General features: G+C 45.2%; 1 protein-coding gene across 1 annotated transcript in view; it reads right to left on the bottom strand.

Annotated features, from left to right (window-relative positions):
• Positions 1–114: 114 nt before the first annotated feature.
• The window catches only part of LOC146652890 (creatine kinase B-type-like), a 28716-nt gene continuing 16504 nt past the window's right edge, over positions 115–12326 (bottom strand). Inside the window, exons 6-8 of the mRNA XM_085381411.1 lie at positions 866–989; positions 593–782; positions 115–516 (exon numbers count right to left, since the gene is read on the bottom strand). Coding sequence (XP_085237537.1) covers positions 338–516; positions 593–782; positions 866–989 — 493 coding nt within the window. The 3' untranslated portion in view covers positions 115–337. The remainder of the gene's footprint in view (positions 517–592; positions 783–865; positions 990–12326) is intronic.

The following is a 12326-nucleotide window of genomic DNA, read 5'->3' on the forward strand; positions in this document are numbered from 1 at the left end:
CACCTCAGAATGAGATGCCATTGAGGCTAACGGATGTGATTGGTCGGTGACCGTCACATAGGTGTGGACTGTGAGAAGGTGTGTGCGTGAATGAAGACAGGTGAGCAGCAGCTGTGATAGTTTGGGCCACAGAGACTTTATTAGAGATTTCAGGTGTTAGGTGAGTCCAACAGGTGAGACAGGAAGTAGAAAACCCTTCACATGTTGGAAGACTGAGGTCTAACTGAACGGCTCTAAACGTCCCACAGCATCAGGACGGTTTCTGATTGGTTATAGTGAATGGAAGGGGTGGTAGGTGAGGATGAGGGGGTGGGGCTAGAGGTTACAGTGAAACAGGTCACTTCTGTTCAGGCATCATGTCATCGATGCTCTCTCCGGCCTCCAGCCGCTTCTCCATCTCCACCAGCAGGTTAATGCCATCCACCACCATTTGCACCAGCTCCACCTCTGAGAAACCCAGGCGGTCCGCGTTGGAGATGTCAAAGACTCCACCCACTGCTGCAGTGTCCACACCACCTTAGACACAGACAGGAAGTGATGAATGAGACAGCGAGGACAGGTGTTCCTTCCCGTCTGCTGTGCGTGCTCCTACCTGTTCCTCGCTTCTGCAGCCGCAGCCTCTTCAAGATCTCGCCGAACTTCTCGTGCTTGCTCACGTTTGGCAGCTTGACGTGGACGCCAGCTCGCAGGCCGGTGCCCAGGTTGGACGGGCAGGTGAGGATGTAGCCCAGGTGCTCGTTCCACATGAATTCATGACCTCGCTCCTTAAACAGTTCCTCGATCTGCCAGAGAGAGAGGTGAGACAGGTTAGACGGCTTCAGGTGTGACACTATGGGGTGAGGGAAATAGGAAGTGGCGTGCTGACCTTGGTGAGGCCAGTGCAGAAGCGGGTGAACACCTCCCTCATGTTTCCTCCTTTCTGCATGCTGATGACACGCAGATGATCCTCCTCGTTCACCCAAACCAGGAATGTCTTATTGTCATTGTGCCTGCAGGTGAGTAAGGGGTTATTCTTCCATCCTTGAAAACTGCTTCTTTCACTCCAATTCTCAAAAAGCCTGGTGCAGATCCCAATAATTTTGATAATCTCTGCCCTGTATCAAACCTCGCCTTTATTTTGAAAATCCTTGAGAAAGTTGTTGCCTTCCAGCTTCACTCATACCTCAATGACCATAATCTCTATGAAAAATTTCAGTCTGGTTTCTGCCCAAATCATGATACAGAAACGGCTTTGTTAAGGATTACTAATGACCTTCTGATGGCAGCTGACTCTGGTCTTTTAACCATCCTCATCCTTCTCGATCTTAGTCCGGCATTTGACACCGTTTCTCATAATATCCTCCTGAGCATAATTAGCATCCATTGGCATTAGTCACACCTCACTTGCCTGGTGCATCATATCTCTCAGTTTATCCAATTTAAATCACACTCTTCAAGTTTCTTTCCTGTTTCTGCTGGTGTGCCCCAGGATTCAGTATTAGGGCCCTTTTTCATTATCTACATGCTCTCTCTTGGCCAAATATTCCGAAAATATAATATCAATTTTCATTGTTATGCTGATGACACCCAGCTCTACATTTCCTCCAAACCTAATTCATCCCTTCCACCTAACTCGCTCTCGAACTGGAGATCAGATCATGGTTCTCCTTCAATTATCTCAAACTTAACAGTAATAAAACAGAAGTTTTACTTGTTGGTAAAGCATCTATCTTAACCAAATCTCACACAGTTTCTCCATTAATATTGAAAATTCCCCCATCCTTCCTTCCCCACAGGTAAAAAGTTTGGGTTTCATACTCGACAGTACTCTCTCATTTCAGTCTCACATTAATGACATAACCTGGTCTGCATACTTTCACTTACATAACATTAATTGACTTCATCCCTTACTCCCCATGCAGATGCCATCCTTGTCCGTAGTCTTATTACTTCCCAGGTCAATTATTCCAACTCCCTTTTATTTGGTCTCCCCAACAAGTCCCTCCATAAACTTCAACTTTTTCAGAATACTCCAGCTCCAGGTCATAACTCATACTCCCATATTACCCCAATTCTTTAACAGCTTCACTGGTTGCCCAGGATAAATTTCAAAATCTTAGTTCTCACGTTTAAGTTTATTTATAACCTTGCCCCTCCTTATTTCTGTGATCTGCTTCATATCACCACTGTGCTGGTGTAGTTCTTCTTCCCACCAGCAAGAGTCGCTACAGTTCTTTCATGCCAAGATTTGTTTGTTATTAGCTGTAGAGTTAGTAATGCAGCACACTTTGAGAAAAGACTGACTCAGCATGTTGTTCAGATAAACATCTGCATCCATCCTCTTCGTTGTTTTACAGAAAGCATCGCTTGTGAGTATTTAAGTTGAACAAGAGTTAATGCAACTATATTTGCTATTATTTATGCACTTTTATGGTTAAAGGTGTACTGTATTCAGATTTACTTTCTTTCCAATGTTAGCTAGTTTAGCCAACTGATTTGCATTATCGTGTGAATATATAGACTGAATATTGCTTATTCCTTCTGTTTGTAGTTTCACTCTGTTGATAATTGAAGGCAGTGTCAATAAAAGGGACGATACACCTGTCAGTTGTCGAGGAGTTTATCTATCTGCATAACTGTATCCAGTGTAGCAGTGAGGGCAGAATAGTGAAAAAGCGTCCTTCTACAAGACAACCTTTGGATGTTACGTCAACTCAGCTACATCAACCATGTCTGAAGCAAGACAAGATAAAGCATCATCTGTCCGTTCAGAGAAATCATATGGGTCAAAAGGTACAAGTAGGTCATCTGCCAGTATGGCCGCCCTAAACGCTCGAGCCAAAGCTGAAGCAGCACGCAAAAGAGCTGAATATGCTAAAAAGGAAATCGAAATGCAAGTTAAGAAAGCAGAGCTTAAAGTAGAGGAAACACGTCTACAGGCCACATTACAAGCCCTCCAACAAGAACGTGACGCGGAAGCGGCACACGCCGAAGCAATAGTTTTTGAAACAGCAGTCAATGATCTTGAAGAAGAACACGTGCATGTACCTCAAAGGGTTGACACTTTGGAACGCACCTTTAACTATGTGAAAGACCAGCTCATCATCAAAGACAGCACAAGCCCAATTGGCCATACCGAGTATAATTCAATGCCTGCACCAAATGTCACATTCCTCACGCCAAAACAAGAGCCAACCAGGTCGGACACCTTAAAGGAATATGTCCTTCAACCTCTGAGTACTGACAAAGGAGAAAATGTTTCCCAGTATCCGAAATTAATGCAGAAAACGTCACCAGGTACTTCACCGAGATTTGAACATAAGGTGAGCATGCAACAAGGAAACATTTCTGACATAGCCAGGTTTCTTGCAAGACGCGACTTACTCACCGGTGGCCTCCGAAGGTTCAGTGACAAGGCAGGAGATTACTGGGGATGGAAATCTTCGTTTGAGAATGCAATTTGTGACTTAAACCTAACGGCCAGTGAGGAACTGGATTTGCTGATTAAATGGCTCGGCACAGAATCAGTGCAATATGCATATCGTTTAAGAGCTGTGCATATTAACAATCCCTCTGAAGGACTTGCTAAGGTGTGGGAAAGATTAAATGAGTGCTACGGCTTCCCCGAAGCTATAGAGAACGCACTGCTCGACAGATTGGACCGTTTCCCAAAAATCTCATACAAAGATCCACAACTGTTGAGAGAACTACAGGACCTGCTCCTAGAAATAGGGGGACATTGGAAGGGACGTTATTCAAGCACACAAAGTTCTCGACCAGCGCAATGGACCTCCAAATGCGCCATTTGCACAGAAGCTAGCTCTTGGATGGGTGATCATTGGCAACGTTTGCCTGGGTGGAGCTCACAAACCCGTGCGTGCTAACATTTTCAAAACGAACATCTTAGACAATGGTCGTCCAAGTCACTTCCTTCCATGCAAAAATGCCATTCAGGTAAAGGAAAGTTTCAACTCGCAAGGCTACAACAAGGTCAACACCCCAATGCGAAGAAAGCACTCTTCGATTGGAGAAACAGTTTTCAAACAAACAAGTTTGGACGAGAGCCTCGGCTACTCACAGGAGGAAAGGGCCTTTTTACAGATAATGGATAAGGAAGTCTACCAGGACAGTGCTAACAGTTGGGTCGCGCCACTACCTTTTCGTTCACCCAGGCCACGGCTGCCGAACAATAAGCGGCAGGCTATGCAACGCCTTACATCGGTACGCCACATGCTGAACAAACGCCCTCAGGTAAAAGGTCAGTTTACAGACTTTATGCAAACTTTGTTTGACAATGGCCACGCTGAGATAGCGCCACCACTCACTAAAGAAGAAGAGTGCTGGTACCTCCCCTTCTTCGGCGTGTACCACCCGCGCAAACCGGAACAAATACGCATTGTCTTCGACTCAAGTGCACAACACAATGGAGTATCCCTCAACGATGTTCTTCTTACTGGGCCCAACCTCAACAATAGCTTGTTGGGTGTGTTGATGCAACTCCGTGAAGAAAAGGTGGCAGTCACAGCCGATATCAAACAAATGTTCCATTGCTTCGTGGTCAGGGAGGACCACCGGAACTTTTTGAGATTCCTCTGGCACCAAAACAATGACATGGATCAACCGATCGTGGAATACAGAATGACTGTACATGTCTTTGGCAACAGCCCGTCGCCCGTGGTTGCAACTTACGGACTCAGAAGGGCATCAGAGGACCGAGACAAGCAAGACATCACTACACAACATCTGGTGGAACGACATTTTTACGTAGATGATTGTCTTGCCTCCTTCCAATCAAGTACTGATGCCATTGTTGTTATGCAAAACGCTCAAGACACTATGGCTTCATCTAATCTGAGGCTACACAAGATTGCATCCAATGACGTGGACGTAATGAAGGCATTCCACAAAAACGATCTAGCCAAAGGTCTAAAAGACCTCGACCTAGGAGCTGACATTCCACCTATGCAAAGAAGCCTTGGAATAAGCTGGGACATTGCAACAGACAAATTCACGTTTCAAGTGTCCACTGCTGAGAAGCCCTATACCCGCAGAGGGGTACTTTCAGTTGTCAACAGTCTGTTTGACCCTCTCGGGTTTGCAGCTCCGGTCAGCATCAAAGGCAGAGCTCTCCTTAGAGAACTTTCCACAGACATATGTCAATGGGATGATCCACTCCCAGAAAAGTTGCTCCAAGAGTGGAGTGCATGGAAAGAGTCCCTGAAACTTCTCGAAGAAGTCAGAATACCGAGAATGTACACCTCTATATCCTTCAATGGTGCAGAAAAAAGGGAGCTCTGTATATTCTGTGACGCGTCTACAAAAGCTATCGCTGCAGTAGCCTATGTCAAGCTAACAGACTCAGAAGGCAACAATGAACTGGGATTCATGTTTGGCAAAGCAAAACTCGCATCGCAGCAAGAAATAACAATCCCCAGGCTCGAGCTATGTGCAGCTGTTCTTGCTGTCGAGATTGCTGACATTATCACAGAGGAAATTGATGTTCCCTTCCATTCTACAAGATTTTTCACAGACAGCAGAGTGGTACTTGGATACATACAGAATGAACCCAGACGATTCTACGTCTATGTATGCAATCGCGTACAGAGGATTCGAAAATCGTCCAACCCAGAGCAGTGGAACTACGTTCCAACAGAGCTTAACCCGGCCGACATAGCTTCAAGATCAATCCCAGCTAGTGCACTCTCATCAAGCACATGGCTCAAAGGACCAGATTACCTACTGAGATCAACTCCTGAAGTGACTAAACATACCTTTGAACTAGTCAATCCTGAATCAGATCCTGAGATCCGTCCAACAGTGACATCACTTTCAACCAATGTCGTGGCTTCTTTCCTCGAAACGAGACGATTTGCGTCTTTCTCTACTTGGGGGTCACTGTTGAGAGCAATAGCAAGGCTCATTCATATTGCAAGGTGTTACAGGAACAGCACTCCCCCAAAAAGGTGTCATGGCTGGCATATCTGCAAAAGTCTTAGTCCAGAAGATTACAGTAAGGCAAAGAGCGTTGTTCTGAGTGGTCTTCAACACGAGGTTTACCCTGACATCTTCACATGTCTTCAAGCCCAAAAAGACATTCCAAAACAGAGCCTTCTCAGAAAACTCTCTCCTTTCAAAGACAATGCAGACTGTCTCAGGGTTGGTGGTCGCCTTTCACAAGCCAGCATGGAAAGCGACGAAGCACACCCCATTATCATCCCAGGCAACCACCATTTAACTACTTTACTAATCCGACACTACCACCAACAGGTGCAGCACCAGGGGCGCCATTTCACAGAGGGAGCCATGAGATCCGCTGGATTCTGGATTGTTGGTGGGAAACGGAGCATCAGTTCAGTCATCCACCACTGTGTAATTTGCCGCAAGCTCAGGTGGAACACAGAAACGCAAAAAATGTCAGACTTACCCATCGATCGTGTGACAGTCTGCCCCCCGTTCACTTACGTCGGAGTTGACGTCTTCGGACCGTGGACAATAAGCTCTCGGAGAACAAGAGGAGGCCTTGCTAGCAGCAAACGCTGGGCCGTCATCTTCACCTGCTTGGGCATCAGGGCCATTCATGTTGAGGTCATCGAGACGATGGAGTCGTCTAGTTTTCTCAATGCTCTGAGACGATTCATCTCTATCCGAGGACCAGTAAAGCAGCTGAGGTCCGACTGTGGGACCAACTTTCTGGGAGCGTGCAAGGAGCTCGGAATAACTTCAAAACACTGCGACAATCAGGAAATTCAAGACTTTTTATCCAAGAATGAATGCACATGGATCTTCAACCCTCCTCATAGTTCTCATATGGGAGGAAGTTGGGAGCGCATGATTGGCATCGTGAAGCGCATACTGGACTCTATGCTAACTGTCAACTCAGTTCGCCTGTTGACCCATGAGGTTCTCGTTACCCTTCTAGCAGAGGTAACCGCTATTGTAAACTCTCGACCGCTACTACCAGTCTCATCAGATCCAGATTGCCCCTTTCTTCTTACGCCTGCTACCCTCCTTACGCAGAAAACTGGATTACCACCTACACCACCCGGACACTTTGACAATAAAGATATGTTCGGACGCCAATGGAGACAAGTGCAACATCTTTCAAATGTCTTCTGGCACCGTTGGAAAACACAGTACCTGCCGACACTCCAAGAGCGAAGAAAATGGCAATCTGTGAGTCAAAACCTTCAAAAGGGAGATCTACTTCTTCTAAAGGACAGTCGAGCTAAAAGAAACCACTGGCCCATGGGGGTGGTTGTTGAGACCTTTCCTAGCCAAGACGGACATGTCAGAAAGATTGAGGTAAAGGTCACTTCTGGAGGAATATCTAAAACCTTCTTAAGACCAGTGACAGAGACTGTACTCCTGCTGCGAAATACTAATAGAGACATTGATCCTTAAAGATGGTGATGACATCCAATAGATGTCAGACGGGGAGTGTGCTGGTGTAGTTCTTCTTCCCACCAGCAAGAGTTGCTACAGTTCTTTCATGCCAAGATTTGTTTGTTATTAGCTGTAGAGTTAGTAATGCAGCACACTTTGAGAAAAGACTGACTCAGCATGTTGTTCAGATAAACATCTGCATCCATCCTCTTCGTTGTTTTACAGAAAGCATCGCTTGTGAGTATTTAAGTTGAACAAGAGTTAATGCAACTATATTTGCTATTATTTATGCACTTTTATGGTTAAAGGTGTACTGTATTCAGATTTACTTTCTTTCCAATGTTAGCTAGTTTAGCCAACTGATTTGCATTATCGTGTGAATATATAGACTGAATATTGCTTATTCCTTCTGTTTGTAGTTTCACTCTGTTGATAATTGAAGGCAGCGTCAATAAAAGGGACGATACACCTGTCAGTTGTCGAGGAGTTTATCTACCTGCATAACTGTATCCAGTGTAGCAGTGAGGGCAGAATAACCACTGTTTCCCGCTCTCTGACATCTTCATCTGCCACTCATCTTGTTGTTCCTTCTGCTCGCCTTATCACTATGGGGCACAGAGCTTTCAGTCACTCTGCTCCTCGGCTCTGGAACTCACTTCCTTCAGCCTTCAGAAATATAGATTCCCTTCCCTTATTTAAGTCACAACTCAAAACCTACTTGTTTAAACTGGCTTACTCGCTTTAATACAGATTTTACTTGCTGTCAAATATTGTTGTTTTTTTTTGTTTGTTTTTATTTGTTGTTTTTTGTAATTTAATTTATTAGAATCTATTTGAATCTACTGTTTTATTGGTAACTTTTTCTCTTTGACCTTGGGTTTTAGAAAGGCGCCCTCAAATAAAATGTATTATTTTTTTTTTTTTTAAATTTTATTATTATAATGACAGGAAGTCCAAAGGCCAATGGGAAGTTGGCTTCAAGTTTTCTACACGTCTTGCCAAAACAAAAGCTTTTCTCTTGGAAACATCATGATTTAATTTCATTTTAACTCAGAGTCTCATCTTGGAATGATTTGGAATGTAACTCACAGAACCTGTCGACTTGGATGAGATTGCAGGAAGTGCACAATGCTGACTCGTTTTACGACTTTAAGTCTCTGAAGCCACTTTGGCATCGTTTAAAACCAGAGTTGGCAAAAGTACATTCTGTACTTAAGTAGAAGTATAGATACTTGTTCAATTCAATTCAATTCAGTTTTATTTATACAGCACCAAATCACAACAGTTGCCTCAAGGTGCTTTATATTGTAAGGTAGACCCTACAAAAATACATACAGAGACAAACCCAACAATCTTATGACCCCCTATGAGCAAGCACTTTGGCGGCAGTGGGAAGGAAAAACTTCCTTTTAGCATGAAGAAACCTCTGGCAGAACCAGGCTGAGGGAGGGGCAGCTATCTGCCGTGACCGGTTGGGGTGAGAGAAGGAAAGCAGGATAAAAGACATGCTGTGAAAGAGAGCCAGAGATTAATAATGACTAATAATTAATTGCAGAGTGTGAACTGAAGAAGACTGAAGAAGAAATACTCAATGCATCATGGGAATCCCCCAGCAGCCTACGTCTATTGCAACATAACTAAGGGAGGATTCAGGGTCACCTGATCCAGCCCTAACTATATGCTTTAGCAAAAAGGAAAGTTTTAAGCCTAATCTTAAAAGTAGAGATAGTCTATGTCTCTTGAATCTAATCTGGAAGCTGGTTCCACAGAAGAGGGGCCTGAAAACTGGAGGCTATGCCTCCCGGTCTACTTTTAAATACTCTAGGAACAACAAATAAGCCTGCAGTGTGAGAGCAAAGTGCTCTAATGGGGTGATATGGTACTATAAGGTCATTAAGATAAGATGGGGCCTGATTATTCAAGACCTTTTATGCAAGGAGCATGATTTTAAATCCAATTCTGGATTTAAGAGGGAGCCAATGAAGGGAAGCCAAAACAGGAGAAATATGCTCTCTCTTTCTAGTCCTTGTCAGTACTCTTGCTGCAGCATTTTGGATTAACTGAAGGCTTTTCAGGGTTTTTAGGACATCCTGATAATAATGAATTACAGTAGTCCAGCCTGGAAGTAATAAATGCATGAACTAGTTTTTCAGCGTCACTCTGAGACAGGATATTTCTAATTTTAGAGATATTTCGCAAATGGAAGAAAGCAGTCTTACATATTTGTTTAATATGTGCATTGAAGGACATGTCCTGGTCAAAGATTACTACAATGACAAGGTAATGAATACAGAGTAAGAATCTGGTTAGATACCATATTTCTAAGATTTTCAAGGCCATATATAATAACCTCAGTTTTATCTGAATTTAGAAGTAGAAAGTTAGAGGCCATCAAGGTCTTAACATTCCTGTAGTTTAACTAATTGGTGTGTGTTATCTGGCTTCATAGATAGATAAAGTTGGGTGTCATCTGCATAGCAGTGAAAATGTATGCTATGCTTTCTGATGATACAGCCTAGCACTGAACCCTGTGGAACTCCATAATTGACCATTTACACGAACAAATTGAAGTTTATTAGATAGATATAATACAAACCACTGCAAACCAGCGCAGTACCTGTAATACCTACAGCATGGTCGACAGTATCGAACGCTGCACTGAGGTCTAGCAGGACAAGCACAGAGATGAGTCCACTGTCAGAGGCCATAAGAAGATCATTTGTAAACTTCACTAAAGCTGTTTCTGTGCTGTGATGAGCTCTGAAACCTGACTGAAACTCTTCGAATAAGCCATTCCTCTGCAGATGATCAAGTAGCTGTTTGACAACTACTCTTTCAAGAATTTTTTATATGAAAGGAAGGTTGGAGATTGGCCTATAATTAGCTAAGACAGCTGGGTCTAGAGATGGTGTTTTAAGTAAAAGGTTTAACTACTGCCAGCTTGAAGGCCTGTGGTACATAGCCGATTATTAGGGATAGCTTGATCATATTTAATATTGAAGCATTAATTAATGGCAGGACTTCTTTGAGCAGGCTTGGGGTCTAAAAGGACACATTGATGGTTTTGAGGAAGTAATTACTGAAGTTAACTCGGAAAGAACAATTAGAGAAAAAGGCTCTAAATGAATATCAATGGTACTGTACGGTAGCTGTAGATAATGTTACATCTGTGAGATGATTATGAGTAATTTTTTCTCTAATGGCTAAAATTTTATTTGTGAAGAAGTTCATGAAGTCATTACTAGTTAACGTTAAAGGAATGGTTGTCACAAACAAGGATGCGGTGGACTCAAAAGCAGACTCAATTACTCGAACTATGTATAATTTATTAGAAGGAACAAAAACGTGAACAGAACTGGGTTTAACAGAAACCATTCGCAGAAACTAAGGGAAATCCGTGGGCGGGGAAAACAGGCGTAGAGCACAGGGAGAACTCGAACGGGAACTTTCTGTAAACACAGGAGAAGGGTGTTACTGAGTGACAAACGAGTAAGGGACAGAGGTATGGAGTGCCAGTGGATAGTCTTGGGCTTACTTGGAGACCCTGGTTATTAAGCGGGGGAAAAGGCTGCCATGGGAGCATTCCAGAGAGGATCGAGAGTGTGGAGAGTCCGGTCCAGATTCCAAGGAGGTGGAGAGTATGGACTGAAGGGCAGGCTGAGGAGAAGTTGTGTATGTGGTCCTTGGGTTCCGAGGAGACGGAAAAACAGGATGGAGACGGAACCAGCACTACTGGTGAGTGCGACGGGTGATGAATCACAGATGGTAGCAGGACGAACTGGCGAGGAGTGGCAGGCAGTGCTGGCTTAAAAACCTTCTAGGTGGAGCCCCGGAGATTGAAAACAGGTGATGAGCTGGCCAACTCCACCCCAAAGGACGGATGACAGGAACCTGGACCATGCCCGACCAGACACTCCCACAGCATATGACAGTACCTCCCCCTCAAGGGTCACCACCCGGCGACCCCCTGGACCGGGCCCTGCGAGGGGAGGAGCGAAACGCAGCAATCAGGGACGGGTCCAGAATGAGCGACCGAGGAACCCAAGAACGCTCCTCAGGCCCATACCCCTCCCAGTCCACCAGGTACTGGACACCACGACCGCGGCGAAGACGTGAGAGAATTATGGGCGTATTCCACCCAAGGCAACTGAGACGACCAGGCAGCCGGGTTCTGAGATGAGACGCAGCGAAGAGCGGATTCCAACTCCTGGTTCAAACGTTCAGTCTGGCCATTGGTCTGCGGATGGAAACCAGAACTCAAGTTGGCTTTGGCACCCAGGGCCGTACAGAAGGCCCTCCACACTCCGGAGACAAACTGAGGCCCCCTGTCAGACACAATTTCCGAGGGTATGCCATGAAGTCGGAATACATGGTCCGTAAGGATCTGGGTGGTCTCAGCAGCGGTCAGCAGCGGTCGGCAGCTTGTCTAGGGCTACGAAATGAGCCGCTTTGGAAAACCGATCGACTATGGACAGAACCACCGTCTTCCCCGAAGAAGCCGGGAGGCCGGTAACAAAATCCAAGGCGATATGAGACCAAGGCCTATGCGGAGTACTAAGCGGTCGGAGTAAGCCAGACGGGGGCCGATTGGAGGACTTATTACGGGCACAAAAAGAACAGGCAGCCACATAAGCCTTCACATCCTTGTCCATGGAACGCCACCAGAAATACCTCTTCAACAGAGCCGTGGTCCTACTCACTCCCGGGTGGCAAGTAAACCGGGCTGTATGGACCCAATGGATCACAGCCGACCGGGCGGCAGAGGGTACAAAACGCCGACCGGGTGGGCCAGTTCCTGGATCGGTGTCTTCTCGTAGTCCTTGGCGTATGGCCTCCTCCATATCCCAGGTGAGGGAGCCAATTCTGCAGGTGGAAGGGAGAATGAGCTCAGGGTCCCGGGAGTCCAAGTCCGAGGAGTACTGGCGAGACAGGGCATCGGGTTTAAGATTTCTGGAACCCGGGCG

Source organism: Rhamphochromis longiceps, linkage group LG15, assembly GCF_057381845.1.
Source record: "Rhamphochromis longiceps isolate RC_006_pf linkage group LG15, R_longiceps_female_GT1.1, whole genome shotgun sequence".
Classification (NCBI taxonomy): Eukaryota; Metazoa; Chordata; class Actinopteri; order Cichliformes; family Cichlidae; genus Rhamphochromis; species Rhamphochromis longiceps.